Source organism: Lepidochelys olivacea (genome assembly GCF_965140295.1).
Source record: "Lepidochelys olivacea isolate rLepOli2 genome assembly, chromosome: 8".
Taxonomy (NCBI): Eukaryota; Metazoa; Chordata; order Testudines; family Cheloniidae; genus Lepidochelys; species Lepidochelys olivacea.
In genome coordinates, this window is record NC_140418.1 from 67,303,780 (window position 1) to 67,320,987 (window position 17,208).

At 38.9% G+C, this 17,208-nt stretch overlaps 1 protein-coding gene across 5 annotated transcripts in view; it reads right to left on the reverse strand.

Annotated features, from left to right (window-relative positions):
- Positions 1-15,838, reverse strand: part of NTNG1 (netrin G1) — a 210,621-nt gene extending 194,783 nt beyond the window's left edge. For all 5 annotated transcript variants that reach the window (XM_084637069.1, XM_084637066.1, XM_084637068.1 and 2 more), the window contains exons 1-2: positions 15,004-15,838; positions 7,573-8,284 (exon numbers count right to left, since the gene is read on the reverse strand). In XM_084637069.1, coding sequence (XP_084493195.1) covers positions 7,573-7,818 — 246 coding nt within the window. In that variant the 5' untranslated portion in view covers positions 7,819-8,284; positions 15,004-15,838. The remainder of the gene's footprint in view (positions 1-7,572; positions 8,285-15,003) is intronic.
- Positions 15,839-17,208: the final 1,370 nt, after the last annotated feature.

Sequence of the window (17,208 nt, forward strand, 5' to 3'; positions counted from 1 at the left end):
ATGGCACTGGAAATTTGAACATATTCCTGCATATGAGGCACCTTGTTAGAGTTTCTCCAGGATATTTCTTCAGGCTATCCCTACAGTATTGTTTCTCCTTGCTAGATCCATCTGGGCAACAAAGCCGAGGGATCTACCAGACTGTGGAGGGCTCAGATAAAAATAGAGGTAGAAAATGGAACATATAGTAAGAACTGTTTAGTAGTTACAAGAATCACATTCTGTACTTTTTGATTATACACAGGGTGCTTTTTAAAAGAGGTCTTAAAAAAAAGTTGTTTGCTATTTAGTTGGGTTTTTTTGCAGTCATTTGCAAATGTCATCCATAATCGGCTCTGTTTTTAGTTTTCACTGGAGGAGATTGCCTTATGAGCAGGTATAGATGGCAAAAATCAAATTGATGAGTTACAGTGATGACTCTTGACAGTTTTACAGATAAAAATGTAAAGCACTGGAAAGACACTGTATTTACACATAAGAAAATGCTCTTCTTATCATAACACTGTCCCCTTTTAAAGGCCTTACAACTACTTGGCAGTAAAAATTCTCTCTGGTCTGGAACTTGACAAAATGTCTCAACTAGGGAACTGTTTTTTACTTGGAGTAAGCAATTAAAATTCACTTCAGCTAATTTCTCTTTTTATTTATAAATTCCATGTAGAAAAAACTGTCTAAAGAATTAAATTATGAGAAACAGAAACATTCTATGGAAAATAGAACATGGAAAACACCACAGCACTGATCTTCCAAACACTTACACATGGGTAGACCTGCTGAACTCAGTGGAACTACTTGCATAAGAATTTGCATGGTGAAAATGCAAGGCCTTTCCAATATCCATGCAATAGAGTGTTCACTGTGAAGAAACTGGACTGGACGAGGGAGAGGAGCAATATAAAAATAAAACAAAAATCATGAAATCATTGGCTTCACAGGTCAAAAATATTATTAAAATACACTCATAGTCTACTATCCATAACCACACTCACACTTACATATCCAAATGGTGTCACTGCATGCGACTGTTGTGGATATATTAAACTGCAGAGGAAAAATTTATACAAAATCAAACTGTGCATAAATATAGATCTGTGGACATTGCCTCTTCAGGTAAATTAGCTCAGAGGATTGTGTTGCACTTCTCAGTCTATTGAGACTAAATTTTTAAGTACAGAGGCCCCTTTGCCTCATCAGTCGAAGAACATAGCAGCATCGAGGGCTATTATCAGTTTTTCAGGGTAGAATATTATGGCCTCTGCACTGATAGAGGAAATGTCTGGATTAATAATTTCAATATGTGGAGACTACTTTTGGCTACTTGTAAGACATCTGGAAATACACACATTTATTTCCACATACAGGACATTTCAGTCTCCATAAAACAGTTTCTACCTTGAATCACAATAGAAACAATAAAGGTGTAGTGGCACTAACTCGGAGGAAAATTTAACAGCACCTACAGTCTCACTATTTCCTAGTCCCCTTAAGCAAGACCATATAATGGATTTTTTTCTCCATATGGAGTAAGGGATAACTCACTTAAATGGTTTCAAACACAACCTTTAAACTGCCAGCAGGGGATGCTAGTGCTTCCATGCATTTCATCCTCTCTGCTCTGTTCCATGAAGCAAAGGGAATGAGATGGCTCTTAGGCTCTGATCCTAGAAATACTTATGCACACGTATAACTTCTCACATGAACAGCCCCATTTAACGCTGTACATGTATGTACATAACCAAGATATGTACATGGTTACGTGTTTTCAGGAGTGAATGCATGGAACCTTGGTCTATGCATTGGACTGGTCACTTTATGATTAAAAAGAAAAAAAAATAAAAACAAAGTGTTAATAAATGTTAATATTTGGAAACTGTCTTATGTCATCTTAAAAGTGAACCCATATGAATATCCTCCTATGGTTCAGTGTAACAGTAACAGTTCTTTTGACTTTGTACAGGACTTGAAGAACTCACAGATGCCGGATGAGTTCAGTAGGTATTGTAATCCAGGAATGGGCTTTTATAGCACAAGCTCTTCTAGGCTGGCAGTGGAATAATGTCAGAAAGCAAGTATTGTATTGGGATGCAGTTTGGGTTCACCCACTCCTTGCAAAAATAAAGTCTACAGTTTGCTGTGTTCTAGGGCACCTGCAAACAGTAGAGGTTCCTAATGATACATCATCAGGACACAATGTCGTCATATAGTGATGTTACGCCATAATAACATAGCCTCAGACAGTGAGTGTTTGTTGGGACACTACTATATAGATTATACTACTCTATTACAGCAAATCCTGTTCTGAGGGGCTCCCTAAAGCTTGGAATCCACGAGCCATTGCCTTGTGATCAACTGTACCTTAGCAGTAGCTGTGCAGGTTGCAGTACATTACTAGTAATAGGTTTATTTATATAAATTTTTTTTAGTAAGTGACATTAAGATTTCAGGGTACATTCCTGACACAGTTATATTGACAGTGAGCTACTATAATTCAACTGTGAATGCCACTGAATCTGTTAAGAATTTTTTTAAAATTACTATTTTACTGGGAATACATGTTATTTATTTTAAAACTGATGTTGTGTTTGCACATCCATACTCACCATGATACATAATGCCCCAGAAGGTAAGAGAGTGCATTCAGAGCTGCACCAGCAACATGTGGGACCATGCGTACTGGGATGTCCTGTGTGCAGAAAACTGGGAAGAATGAAAACCAGCCAACATATTGGGTGTGTGTGTGGGGGGGGATCGAGGGGTGGGGGGTGGGGTCCTGTCCACACAGCAAAGAGAATAATAGTATGCTGGTTACAGGAAGACAACTCTGTGCCACATGACAAGGTTGAAATGCTGTTAGCAGCCACACCTAATAACTGAGTTCTAAACACATTGTGTGTGGATGCAAACTATGGGTATGTCTACACTGCATTTGGAGGTGTGACTGCAGCATGTGTAGAGATATGCAAGACAGATTTAATGTAGCTAGTGTGAGTACCAACCACAGTGAAGCTGTGGCAGCATGTGTTGTACAAGCCCATCCAGGACCCTAGGTACTTATTTGGGCAGGTAGCCCATGGTAGGGAGACTAGAGGTCCCGATTTTCTAGGGACAGTCCCGATTTTGGTGGCTTTTTCTTACATAGGCACCTATTACCTCCCACCCCCTGCCCTGATTTTTCACACTTGCTATCTGGTCACCCTAACCCATGCTGAAGCCTGTGCTGCCACGGTTTCCCGGCTATTGGTACTCATGCTAACTCGATTAAAGCTAGCTCAGCTATGTCTACAGGGGCTACACTCAAACATCTGACTGCAGTGTAGACATACCCTATGTTTGGAACCAACCATGCTCATAAGCAGTTACAAAGATGATTGAAAGCTTGTTTATGGACAGAGCCAAACTCTAGTTATAGAAACTAGCTCCCTATAGGTATTTAAGACAATCTGAGTAAGAATTATGTTGCTCATCCAATTAAGTCTACCAAAGAAAATCTACATGTCTACCGTTCTCTCTCTAGTAAACTTGTTACATTACACAGTTGTTTCCAGGTGGTAAGAGCACAAACTTAATTTTCTGCTAATTTTTTCTTATTACTTCTGAATGTCTACATGGGGACACTACAATTCCTTGTCTTGCTCAGATCTACAGTTATTGTGGTAACCATCTACTGACACTGAAGGGAGTTGTTAGCTACATTCTAATATTCAAAGTTAATTTGACATACTGAAGAAAAACAAAAAAAAATAGGCATAAACAAACAACATTAAAACACGCTGTCCAGTACATGTTTATGCACTTGGCACATTGTTGCAGCGGCTGCATTGCAAACATTGCAGGAGAGTGCAAACACTGCAAGGGTAGGTTTGATTCAGAAAACTCTGTTTCCACTGAAAGAGAGTTTAACAAATTGAAAATTCCATTGGCACATTTCTGCTTAGCTTAGGTTTTGTAAAAACTTGTTTCTAAAAACTTGTTTTTACAAAATGTAAATTTGGAACTAAATTCAATTCGACAGGTTCCTGTCAATAATCCACAAGTGAGCCTTGAAATGGGTTAATAAATGAAATAAATAAATCTGATTTCCCCATAACCCGAGTCTTAGATTTTGATTTATGACGGTATTTTTTTCTGCTGCCTTTAGATTGCACAGGAAACAAGCATCCTGCAGGTTCCACCAAGCCATCTTTTGTTTCTACTGTCATTACATACATTTACTTTTTTTTCTTTTATAAGACTAAAGTGGCACTCCCATATTGGGAGCTGAGAGAGAGGCACACTACCACCTGGAGTTCCTTTGCATGTGTAGGAGTGCCATTGTTGTGTCATCCCTGATGAGGCTACAATGTGTAGTCCCTGTACTGGCTGGCCAACTCAAGACGTGGCTGTTGGACAAGTGTAAGGTCACGTTCTTCTCACCCAATCCAAAGTGGCTAGCCACTCTACTCGGACACAGTCCTCATGCTCAAGTGAATGCAAGAAGAGATATTGTGATTGGTCTCCACATGGAGGTGAAAGATGGGACAGGGGTTGGCAAAGGCTCCCTACAATTGCATGGTGCACATAGTGTATTTCCTGATCTTATTATACTATATAATAAAATATTTCTTAAAATAATAGGAAATTCCAAGGCAAAAAACTTTGTTATCTGAACTTAAAGTACCCTTACAAACACTGCTAACTTTAATTACTGTAAATTAAACCTAAGCATTAAAAAGGTATGAAAAATAGATGGATTAATTCAGGTAATGTAGGTAAAGACTGCAATATCTTTCACATTTATATAGTCTCTTCAAATGTACATGTATGAAGATTCACATTAAGCAATCCACTACAGCCTCAACTTTAGCCAAATAAACCCATACAATCTCATGCTTATTAACATAATAGCACAGATGTAACAGAGTAGAATTTGTACCTTAATATTTACAATCAGGAAAAAGAAAAAAGAAAAAAGCCTTTTCACAACAACACATCTGCTAGGAATTCTGCTAGGCAGAATTATACTTAATAATGCTTCTATACCACTGCATTAAATTGTTATACTAGTTATGCTGCATACATAAGAGTGTTTCCCAAAGAAAATCCATTTTCATTGCATATTTTGACTTATAAGTTACTTAGAAGAATGATATCCCTTCTTTTAATTATTTCAGTAAACATAATAATGGCATTGCTAACTACACCACAAAGTACTTTATTTTCCCAATTTTTTAGTAATATGAGCCTACTTGTAATTAAAGGCATGCTGCATTAATGGTGCTGAAAGTCTCAGAGGGGAACATTTAATGTCCACCTCATAATATTATGCCAGAATTACATGCACAGAAGACTTTTTAATAATCTTTGTTTCTTAATTTAGTTTTGATTGACTATGAAATCCAGAGGAGTACTCTAGGGCTCGAATTTCTACTGTCATCAGCACTTCTGCTCCATAAATTGTACAAACGCAGATGACTTCTTCCGTCTGTAGGCTTCTTTTCAAAGCTTCTGTTTAACCTATCCAGAAAATTAGCTGCAGGCTGCAGATAATTGCAGATAATTTTACCATTTTTAAGCCACTGGGGTGTTGCATTGGGGTGTGACAGCCAAATTTGTCTAGACACAAAGAGCAAATCATATTTTTATGTTGTCACTTCAGCTTTATACGCATGTTCATAACAATCTCAGCTCTGTATGCAAACTACAGCAGCAGCCACTAGGGGTTTCCTAGGTAAGTATCTGAGAGGGGTTTCTTTTCGAACCAGGGATTAGTAATGGAATTAAAAGTTATATTAATAAGGGTTAGATTCGAGCACATCAATCACCTCTCAGGAAAGGGTGGTATGTAGCTGTGCTGCTCAAGCTGATAGCTGAGTAGGAAGAGAGAAGGAAATATTACACTGGCAAATTATGTTTATTAAAATTAAAATGGGGTCTGTTTGAAGCAGTGTTAGTGAGGATAGATTAGTGAGCAGAGTGCAAGTGGTGCAATCAAAAGGTACAAAACCAATGTAATTGCTTCATGTATGATATCAGCGCAGCGTATGTGGTGAGTGCTTGTGTCTATGCATACAACATCCCAACTCTGCGTGTGCTTGCACCTGAACACTTTCAAGAGTACTGGGGGTTGAAACGGATGCCATAAGCCATTCAAAAGTTAATTTTCCCAGAATAGACCTGTTTGGCACAGAGTAATAGTGATCTCCATACAGATAATATACAGGCAAACAAATATATTTAGTAGGTTATATCAATTTACAGTAAACTTATTTCTAAGAACTCCTTAATTTCCCAGAGCTAAATTATTAGCTAGAATTATACAAATTTCTATTGCTTTACTGATATCATCATAATAAAATGAACCATGAATAACACCATATATATGATTTATACTTCAAAACTACATTTTCCTATCAAGGAATAATAGTTTTCAACAGAAATTAACATTCTACTGAAAGAAAATTTATTTTATATATAAATGTAAGAAAAAAGTCCTCTACAAGCTGAAAATTTCTTCCAACATTAAGAATCTCCTAGGATCTGATCTGGCAAACCTTTATGCATACAGCTTTACTCAGGTGTAATGTTTTGACACATACATAGTGCCTAGTTCTTCACAGCTGGCACAACTATTTACTAAGTGCAACATTTTCACAATTGGCCTCTAATTTTAGGAAGACCAGATGCAGAAAGCCTGACTTAAGACCCTTGGGCATGATTTTTAGAAGTGCTGGGCACCCGCAAATCTAATTAAAGTCACAGGAAAATGCAGATTCTCAACACCTCTGAAAAATCAGACCCTAGCTAATGGTGTTTCTTTTAATGTTGCCCATAAATACAGCTGTGAACATTTATGGCTCATGATAACGAAGCATTAAGTAGCAATGCTTAGAGCTGTGCATACTTCCCTGAAAACACTGTCAATGCACCTTCCCCCACCTTAAACCTGCAATTGTTTAAGTATTCTAATTGTAGACTTCTACTGGGCAAGGATGCCTAATTACACCACATTATGATGGTTTCATGATGTGAACACACTAAAATCAAGCCACCAAACTCTTTTTCACAAATAACCCATGCAAACACACCCAGTTGAAAAGTTAGTGCACTAGAAGCTTGATACTGCTTTCATTTAAGTCCACTGTAAGCATTGCCATTGATTTCAAGTGAAACAGCATTGGGTTCTAACTAAATGAACCACTTATCCTACAGCTTAATGTGTTTTAATGAAGATTGCCTATTTCTTCTTGCTTTGTTTCTCAGAAGCCTTTCACATTTACGAACTCATAATATTATGACAGGTTTCAGAGTAACAGCCGTGTTAGTATGTATTCGCAAAAAGAAAAGGAGTACTTGTGGCACCTTAGAGACTAACCAATTTATTTGAGCATGAAGTGAGCTGTAGCTCACGAAAGCTCATGCTCAAATAAATTGGTTAGTCTCTAAGGTGCCACAAGTACTCCTTTTCTTTTTTCATAATATTATGTGGCTTTGCCTGGATCTTCACTGAACTGGGGATTTCCACTTTGCATCTGACTATTACAGAAACACATCCTGAAACTATATAGTAAAGGAGCATTGAAAAGTTTGCCTTACCATTGCACAGAAGGTCTCGGGAGGATCTCCACATGTTATATCAGGGGGATCCAGGGTCACTTTCACATATTTGATCATGTCTCTGGATTCTGGCTGACAGGCCATGTAATCCCAAATTTTGCCTTCTTCAGTGTAAATCTGAGTCTTACACACGTCATAATGTCCCCACACTGAAGGATAATGCTGCATCACTGAAGATACAGTAACCCAAAGGGCATGAAGTGACAGGAATCTTGACAAATACATCTCTAAATCCTTTGAAATTGCCTTGATAATTATAACCAGTATTGATTTAAGGACAGTCTATAGATTATAAATATATGTACATGTATATTTATGTATGTATCTTATAAAGGTTGCACAACTGAACGTGAAACGTTAGAATATGGTACTTGCTTTACTAAGTTGAAGACTTTGGTAGAAGCCTAACATATTCAAAACAGCAGCTTTTCACCGAAATCTGAAGCTTGTCCTTGGTCTTATAATGCGTCTATCAGGGCTTTTTGTAAAAGATGTCTGAGAGCAGATAATAATTTAGCAAAGTTGTAGGTCTTCACTTGTACTGTCGATAACCCCGAGTGATCCTCCGTGTTCAAAGCTCACAAGAGATACCCAGACGCACTGATAAATCAGCATCTGAAGCAAAAGGATGAGTGTCTACAGCCTGGTGTCTGTTTCCCATCAATCATTCTTTTCTTCTGGCACCAACACCCTTTTAGAAACAATAAGAGTAAGAGTTATTGTCCAAGAATCAATGCATTATAAAATATATGATATGTTGACATTTTGGAGGTCTGATGCAATATAAAGCAAATTGATGTAATATAGATAACCTTTACAGTGTGTGCTTTGCTAGAATGAACAAACTACCAAAATCATTCACAGTGAAAAGTATTTCAACTTGAAGGATTTAACTCTTCTTTAACAAAGACAGATTTATAACATTTCAGGTGAGCTACAGGTTTTTGCTTTAAAAATGACATTTCCATCTTGGCAAAACCTGAAAGGCAAACAACAGAACTTAAACATTTCTCATATTTTATAACCAATGAGGTGGGGGAAACCTAAACCACCAAGGAGATCAGCAAAGCGGATCTTTTATTACAGTGACAAAGATGACAACTACCGTTGTGTGCTTTTTATCTCTTGGAACGAGGACCTCAGAGAGCTCAAAATGCCCCATATGCTTCTATGCTTTTGTTAGCTTAATAAGAGAGTTATTAGGAGCACACATCTGTCTGTTTGGATTTTCTCATTAGTACTGGAAAAGCTTTGCTCCTTTTTTTAAAATTGCAGTTAATGATAAAGATAACAACTGGCTCACCTGTAGCTTATTATATTAACAATTTCCCTTTTCAACATTGGTCCCATGTTTTCTTAATTATTTTAACATATCTACCTCTTGTTTATTTCTGTAACAGAAATACCCTCCAAACAGTTCTGTATGTTGTTGTAAGATGTAAAATACCAGGACATAAGGTCATAAACCCTAAAAACAACATGATACAAATTCAAAAGTCATTTATATAGGTCAATGTAGTTTTCTCTAACTTTGCAGTCAATCCAGTTTCAATTGAAGATATTGGAAGTTTGGCCACTGACTGCAATGGGAATAGGATTAGCCCCTTTGTGAAAAGAAGGATGCATTTAACTACTACTGTACTTTTCAACTCTTTAGCTGACTCTTACAATCTAAACAACCTCTTAAATTTCATGTTTACAGACAACTATAAATCATAATGTTGCTTAACTTAATTAATGTCTGTAGTCTAATATTCTAGTTAGTATGATGAATCTTCCTATGCCATAAAAATATGAAAGGTTCCATCACATACACCTTGTTTTAGAATACACATTTTCAAGAAAGAGCAAAAGTTGTCTTCAAAGCAATTTCACAAACGGGTTCACTATATTTAAATACTTCACCATCTTAAACTGAAATAAGCCACACACACTATGAAATGCCAACAGATGGCTGAAGTGTGTTTCCATAGCAAAGTAATTTACAATAATTGCCTTATGCACGCAAGTGCAATTTTTCATTATATTCATTTCATAAAATGTTATCATAGAGCAGTGATTTGTGATGTATTCTATTGGAAAGTGTGTTGAATATCTGAATTTTTATGTAACAATAATTAGCTATTTGACTAAATACATGTAAACTTCAAGTCTGAATTTGCTACAAAACCAGAAACTTCAGATACTTTACAAAAATTAAATACATTTTAACTCAGATCATTAACCATTACCACGGCTTTTTTAACAACCGTCCATTATTCCTGTTTTCATTGGCAATACTTAACTTGTTATTTTGGAATTAATTACAGAAGAAAACCACAGCTCAAATACAAAGGTCAACATCTATAAGTAAGGAATTGACCTGAAAAAAACGTTCTCTGTTTCTAAATAAAAACTTACAAAGTGTCTTAAATGATCATGACAAATCAGTGCATATTCAGCACTGAAGGATGAGAAAAACTATTTTGAGCTTGGGCAAAGCTGGTATAACTAGTGAGTGAATGTTATGTTACTGTATAGAAATAACAATTTACTATGTTTAAATAGCCTTACAATTTAGCCTTTTTCATTTAGTCAGAAATATACTCTTTTTTTAATGCTTTCTTTGGTAGTTTTTCTTTTCCTCTATAACCTGCTATCACTGTCAATCTACAAATAAGTGGGACTAGATAGGGCTGTAAACAGATGTATTAACTGGAATTGAGAATATAGCTATTGAGAATGAAGGTGAAGATAGCCATTATCTCAACACCCACTGTGCTACAATGCTCACCATATAACCAATTCTCATTAAAGAAAGTCAGCCTCATAATGATGGTCATTACACAGAATTATAGACTATAACATTGATCAAATTTAGCGCACTGACAAGGAAAAAGTGCAGAGGAGTGCAACATATGTTAGAATTGGGAAGATATAGGACTGAGTGACGGACATTCCTGACAAGAAGCGGCCAATTACAGCTTAAATTTCTGGCACATAACCAGTTGTGATTAATAGTCTTCCATTATATTACAGATATATTATTAATGTATTAAAAATGTCAGGCTTTGGCAAGAACTAATATGGCATGGTTCACTTACTCTGCAGTATCTTCTTTTAATGAGCTCCCATTGACATAGAGAAAGATATTGACCAAAGCACATTAAATATCATATGCTATGGGTCACTGAGGCTTTTATAATAGAGCTACACGGTTTGTCTTTATTATATTTATGCCTGCAGAGTCATTCATTATGTGCATTCTAGTTCCTGGTTGTCTATTCCCAAACATATCTAATTTTTAAAAAAATTATCTTGCAAAAATTATTTTAAAATTACATTTCCGAACTTTAAAACAATACCAGTTGTAGCTCTAAACCACACGGCAAACTGTGGGTAATATAAACCAAATTTGTTTTCGTGAATACACTTACACTTGGCCCTATGGAGTAAAATGCACCAAACACAATAACTGACGCATTTCTTGTGCCCAAAGCCTCTGTACTCTGTAGTTCTCTCTTCAGCAACTGACCACGCATTCTGCTGTGTTAAACTGAAACAATCCATAAGGTCTGACATACAGAGACTGACATCTTCACTGACTGAAGGAAAGGCGACTACAAACTACTGGAAAAATTGATTATGCTAGCTGTATTCAGTAAAATGGTGGCACATGGTATACTGGAGCTAATCTTTCTTGGCAATAACTGTATTAATTGTAGAATATTTAGGCCCTTGAATTTTCACATGTGCCTTAACTCCTGCCATCTGAAAAACAGCAGGCATTCCCTGGGCAACTGTGGAACAACAATGCTTAAGTCCCTAATGTCTCTGCTTTCTTCCAAACCATTCCTCTGTATGTAAAGAAGTGGATATATACCACATATAATAAATACATGTATACCTCTGTATCAGCAATTCTACATGAAGAGCATTAGTTGACCAAGACTAAAATTGTCTGTAAAAGTGGCCTTACACACATGAATTTGTTTCCAGGTGGCTACACTTGAATCAGTTCAGCCTCACACAGCATTTTAATTATGTAGTCTGCTCAGTTACCCTCCCCACCCCGCTCCCCACCCCAACTCCAGCCAAAAAGTATATTCCAGCAATAATTAATTACGGTAAAAGAAGCTGTCAATTCTTATTAGGATATGGTAGTAAACACAGCTCCTTGTAACTGTTTTGGTCACTGTGAATATTTCCCTCCTCCCACACACACTATGATAATTTTCTCATTATAAAAATTGTCACTAGCAGCTTAGCATTCACAGTGTTACAGAAGTCTCTTGGTGAGAACTTGCTGTACTTACATTATAGATTTTTTCCAAAAACTCAGTTATGCAGTGGATTTCATAAAATGGCAACTAGTGATCATTTCTTGTACAGACCATGAATTTGATAAACATACACATTTTTGCAGCACATGAATTAGAAAGAAAGGTGAATAATCAGTTATCTGATAACATATTCCAGTATCTGCTGGTGTAAGAAATAACATTTAGATGTATAAAAAAAACCTTAGTCAATGGCAGATGTGTATAATAGTAGGAATATATAAATATTTTAAAGTGAAATCTATTGTAATTTTGCATCTACAATCAGAGTACATTAATATTTCCTAAAAAATACAAGTAAAGGTGATTTTTGGCTGCTTTGGTTATAATTTCTAAATTACTTTTTTCAAGATGAATAAAATATGGTGTATACCACAAGATACAACTGGTAACTGATATATATTTTCACTGTTACCACTTATGAAACTTGGCATACAGTGATATACTGACATACTGTGATATATTAAATCTGAGCATTTCATAAATGCAGTTATTCATCCATGCAAATTAAATATGTTCATGTGTTTAATTATATTACATCCTATCTTTGATTAAATGTAGTACCTTCTGAAAAATTCTTAGGATATTTCAAAATCAGTACTAATACTAGAAGAACTTCACATTCTTTTTCTATTAAATAGTTAAATAAATTTGATGAAAATGGAAAGATTTTCTTCTCTCTTTTAGGAGAAAGGAGTAATAAGACTTCTGAGATCTATTAACAGAAGACAACAGAATATGAAGTTCTACAAATAAAACTAGGGATTCTGAAATACCCTACAAAATTTTAGGTTGCCCAAAATCTTTCTTTGTCCTGTAAAATAGCACATGAACATTACCACTTACACTGTATCACCAACATTCAGCATGGAATGAAAATACTTCAGAAACTTTCATTTAAAAGGCTTCATTTTTAACTGCTGTAAGTTTTTAATATAAAACCTTTGTAATTTTTTAACCGTCTCTTATTGGTTAAGTCAACTTTGAAGCACAAATTGCATTGTTTTGCAATTTTTATGCACTTAAGATGATCAAAATGGTTTAAAGAAATAAGATTCCTAACAGAAAAAGTAACAGGCTCTTGTCAAAAACTACTCACAGATCATCTATTGTGTAGTGATAGTAAAGTCTTCAGATTGTGGCGTGAACTCAATATAATTTTCTGAAGCTGCTAAAATTATATTAAGGACTTAACATTGGAAAAAACAAAATAAAACTAAAAGGACCCGGATTTTGTTTTGTGCTGTTGCCAAATTCTGTACCTCTAATCAGAAAGTTGGTTCCACTCCTTAGCAATGCCACCGTGGTGCATGGCAGATGACAAGGAACAGGAAAGATCAGGCTACTGCCATTAATTGGTGAAAAATGTCAGGGAAACATCCTTTAAAGCACCAACAGTCATCTTTGATTTTTTTCCATGTAGACTAAAAAAATGTGAAGTCTTACCTAGGCCACAGTGTCTAAAGGTTGGGCTGCATTATGCTTGAGGCAAAACTGTAAATTGCTCCCTCTTTAAAAGCATCTGTACCAATTATTTAATTCACTTCCTCTTTTCACATCTTTGCAAAAATTAGGCTGAATCTTAGTGCACAAAATATTGAAAAGCCTAATGCACAGCAATATAAATGTGCTCATTAAAGCCAACAAACATACAAACTTTAGGAGAGAATACAGGACCATTCATTTTATTGGTCTCAGCTATTCAGCAGGTAGTAAATCATTTGGTTTTTGTCTGAATAATTCTTCATTTATTTTTTGAATGATTATGTAAACTGCTTGTAATTTCTGATACGAAGCAGGGGATTATTCCTAGTTGAATAAGTGAACTGTCAGTTCCATGGGGATTGGGGTTATTCTACAAACCATCAATTCCACCCTTTTTTATTGGATTTCTGATAATATTTTTCTGCAGAAAAATCTTTATTCATAGACTGCAAACTGTTTGAAGCAAATGACCCCCTTTTGGCAGAATCCTTCTGAATTCACTTCAAAAACTCTTTCATTCCCTTCATTGCCAGTTTGTTGGCTCTTATTTAATACTCTTTTCATTTTAAAAAATAGGAAGTTATAACCAATCATTTCCACAGTTCTGTAAAATCCTGATGTGATTCAGGGTTTTGGGTTTTTTTTGCTTCCCTGTTGGAAGTTAATGCCCTTTATCTTTTTTTTTAAGTGCACAGCTGATTTCCATGCCGGGAAACTCATGAGAACAGATTGCAGGTTTGTGAACCAAAATGTAATTCGATGTTTGAGGTAGGAGGGTAGCCCATTTGGAAAACAATCCACAGAGGAGTTTCAATGGCGTGACTATGTATCAGAAATAGATTAATCGACTTGTAGGTTGGGGGAAGGGGCGGGACCAATACCTGTGTCTATAGGTGCCCATTCAGGATGCAAAAACAAACAGAGCAATCGCCTGCTCTTTTAACGAAAATGCCTTTGAAATACGCGCTAGTAATTTTCCTCCCTGTGCAAAGCACAAGGGAAAGGTGCTTGGAAACCCGACACAGAAATTTGCTCCCCAGCGAGGAGCTCACAGCAACAGCAGAGGGCGCAGTTTCTATTTGTATAGAAATTCCACCCCCCACCCTCCTGCTAAATCTCTTAATTGGCTACGTGGGGTCCAATAAAAGGCAATAGCTCCACCTGATCCATGTAGATCTGTACCGACGGGGAGACCCATAGCGGTATTCAAACTAAACCCCCAGAGAGGCAGAATTACCACTACATGCAATTCTCCCTACATACCCATCCATCTCCCATCCGCTAGGAGCAAACCCAGGGACACATACCACTCCACCATCCCCCGGCCAGTACCAGCCCTCTGCCCAGCGCACCGCGCGGGGATTCCCACAGCCCAGCTTCCAAGACCCAGCGTGTGCAGCCACCGTGCCAGCAGCCAAGTTTTTCAAAGCCAAGTCCAGCTTGCCCAGCCCCAACTCTTCCCCCTAGCCAGCCACGCCAAACGCTCCCGAGGGGCTGGGCAGAGTTCCTCTCCCGCCCGCAGCCATGGCTCCTGCCCGCCGGTTTCACCGGGCTGGCAGGCAGCAGCGGTTCGCTAGCGAGGCAGGGAAGAAGGAGCTGTACTCACCATGTGGAGCAATCCCTCTCATTAGAGTGGGGAGGAGAGCGGACACCGCGCTGCCTGGGACCTTCCCAGCCTCATCCCTCTCCGGCAGCGGGAGCATGGGAGCCAGGGGCGCACGGGTGGGAGGCTGCTCCGCCCGCTGTGCCCCGTCCCCCGGCCGTGGGGAGCCTGGCAGGCGTGTGCCGCACGCCCAACAAAAGTTCCTGGTGACGCCGAAGAGTTCAAGGGCTGGAGAAGAGCAGCCCCCGCCAGCCGCAGGTCGGAGCCCCCTTCTCAGCCCCTGCCCCGGGACCTGTAGACTGCCCTGGAGCTGCCCCGCGGAGCTCGCTCCGGGGCGAAGGGGGAGGAACTCCTCCGGCTCCACTGCAAAGCTCGGCGACCGGCAGATCAGAGAAGGGGAGCCAAGACCGACGCTCCCCCTGGAACAAGTCAGCAGCAGCCGCTCAGGGTTGCCTGCCAGCCCCGCTGCACCGCCGGATCTCCCGTCTGCCCGAGCCACTTCTTTGCCTTAAACTTTTACTGGGGCTCCGGGAAGCTGCAGGACGTTCCCTGGTTCTCCGCGACAAGACGCGCTGCGAAGGCTGCGCTCCTGGCTGGCCCCAGCTTTCGTTTTATTTTAGATGAAGCCGTGGAAGGTACTTGGAGGGGACATAAATCACGACAATTAGCACTGGCGCCGAGAAGATCCTCTCCTACCAGTTTCGCCGAAGCTTCCTCCGCGCATTCCTCTGCTCAAGTCAGAAGTATCACTGCATACAGCGTTGATGGCAGGGAGATGAGACACATGGAAAGTCCATCCGATGAAATATACATGCCAGCGATTCTTCTGGATTGGAAATCTCCCGTGCCCCCCCCCCCCTCAGCGCTCGTGCTGACCCTGCATTGCAAAAGGAGCTCTCAAACTTAAGGGCAGGACACTATTAAGGGGAATGAAACCTCAGAGAGGTGGCAGGGACGTTTCACTTAAAAGCAATCTTCTCCTGCAACTGCCAGCAAGTAGAGGGATTGCAAACCTTATACCACCTCCAGACCTGAGCGCGCCGAGCGGTCCTAAAGCCGTTTAGATCTCCATCTCTCTCTCGCATCTCCACACTTGCCACTTGCACAAGTCCCTTATTAACTCATGACACCGATTATCTCTCCTGCTGCATTCCCCCCTTGCACCTCCCTTTTTGTTCCTTTGAAAAAGCCTTTAAGGTCTTGGGCTTAAATGACACCAGAGCCTCAGCCTTCAATTAGAAATGGACTGAAGGGTCAGGGTACAAGTTGGATCTTGCCAATTTTTGGCCCAGCCTTCCAAATTCCACCCCTTAAATGGAGAACAAGCCTAGCTGTTCCAATTGCAACAAATACCCCAGACCCTGAGACATCCCACCTCAGTTGCATTGCCAAACTCTGGATCCATCAGGTGGGTCCTGCTGGATCCTGGCAGTTTTTAACCCCATCTACCTAAGTTTCATGCCTGAACAAAAAACATGTTTAGCTGTTATTAGTGCACCTTAAAAACACAGACCCTGAAGCTCACCAGTACAACAGTACCACAAAACTCAGGTTCAGCATCTGGATCCTGGCAAAATTTGGTCATAAAACAAGACATTGAAGGACCACAAAACATCCTGGTACAAGACAGACAGAAAAACTATAATTTGGCACCCATCACCTTTTACTGGGTCTGCATACTCTCCAGTTTTACCACCTACATTTAGGTCATTTGCAGCTTCTCCTAATCTATCAAAATAATCCAGCTCCCAACCCACACCCATCCCTACATCTGGCAATGAATCTGGCTGAATCCAAGAGCCAGATTGGAGGTCTGTTGCATATGGAACTCTCAAGAATTGGACTTTTTCTGACATAACAGGAGCAGCTAAACATTCTCTGTTTGGGCAAGGACCCAGCAGGGCTTCAAGACTTTTTGTGAAGGAGTCAGGAAGAGCCCTACTGCAGCTAGAATGATTGCATTTTTCCTTATTTAAAGCATCGGCTGAAGACAAACCTGAGGCTGCATAAAGTATAGTTTCAGAGTAACAGCCGTGTTAGTCTGTATTCGCAAAAAGAAAAGGAGTACTTGTGGCACCTTAGAGACTAACCAATTTATTTGAGCATAAGCTTTCGTGAGCTACAGCTCACGCTCAAATAAATTGGTTAGTCTCTAAGGTGCCACAAGTACTCTTTTTCTTTTAAAGTATAGTTCTTTGTCAAAATCGC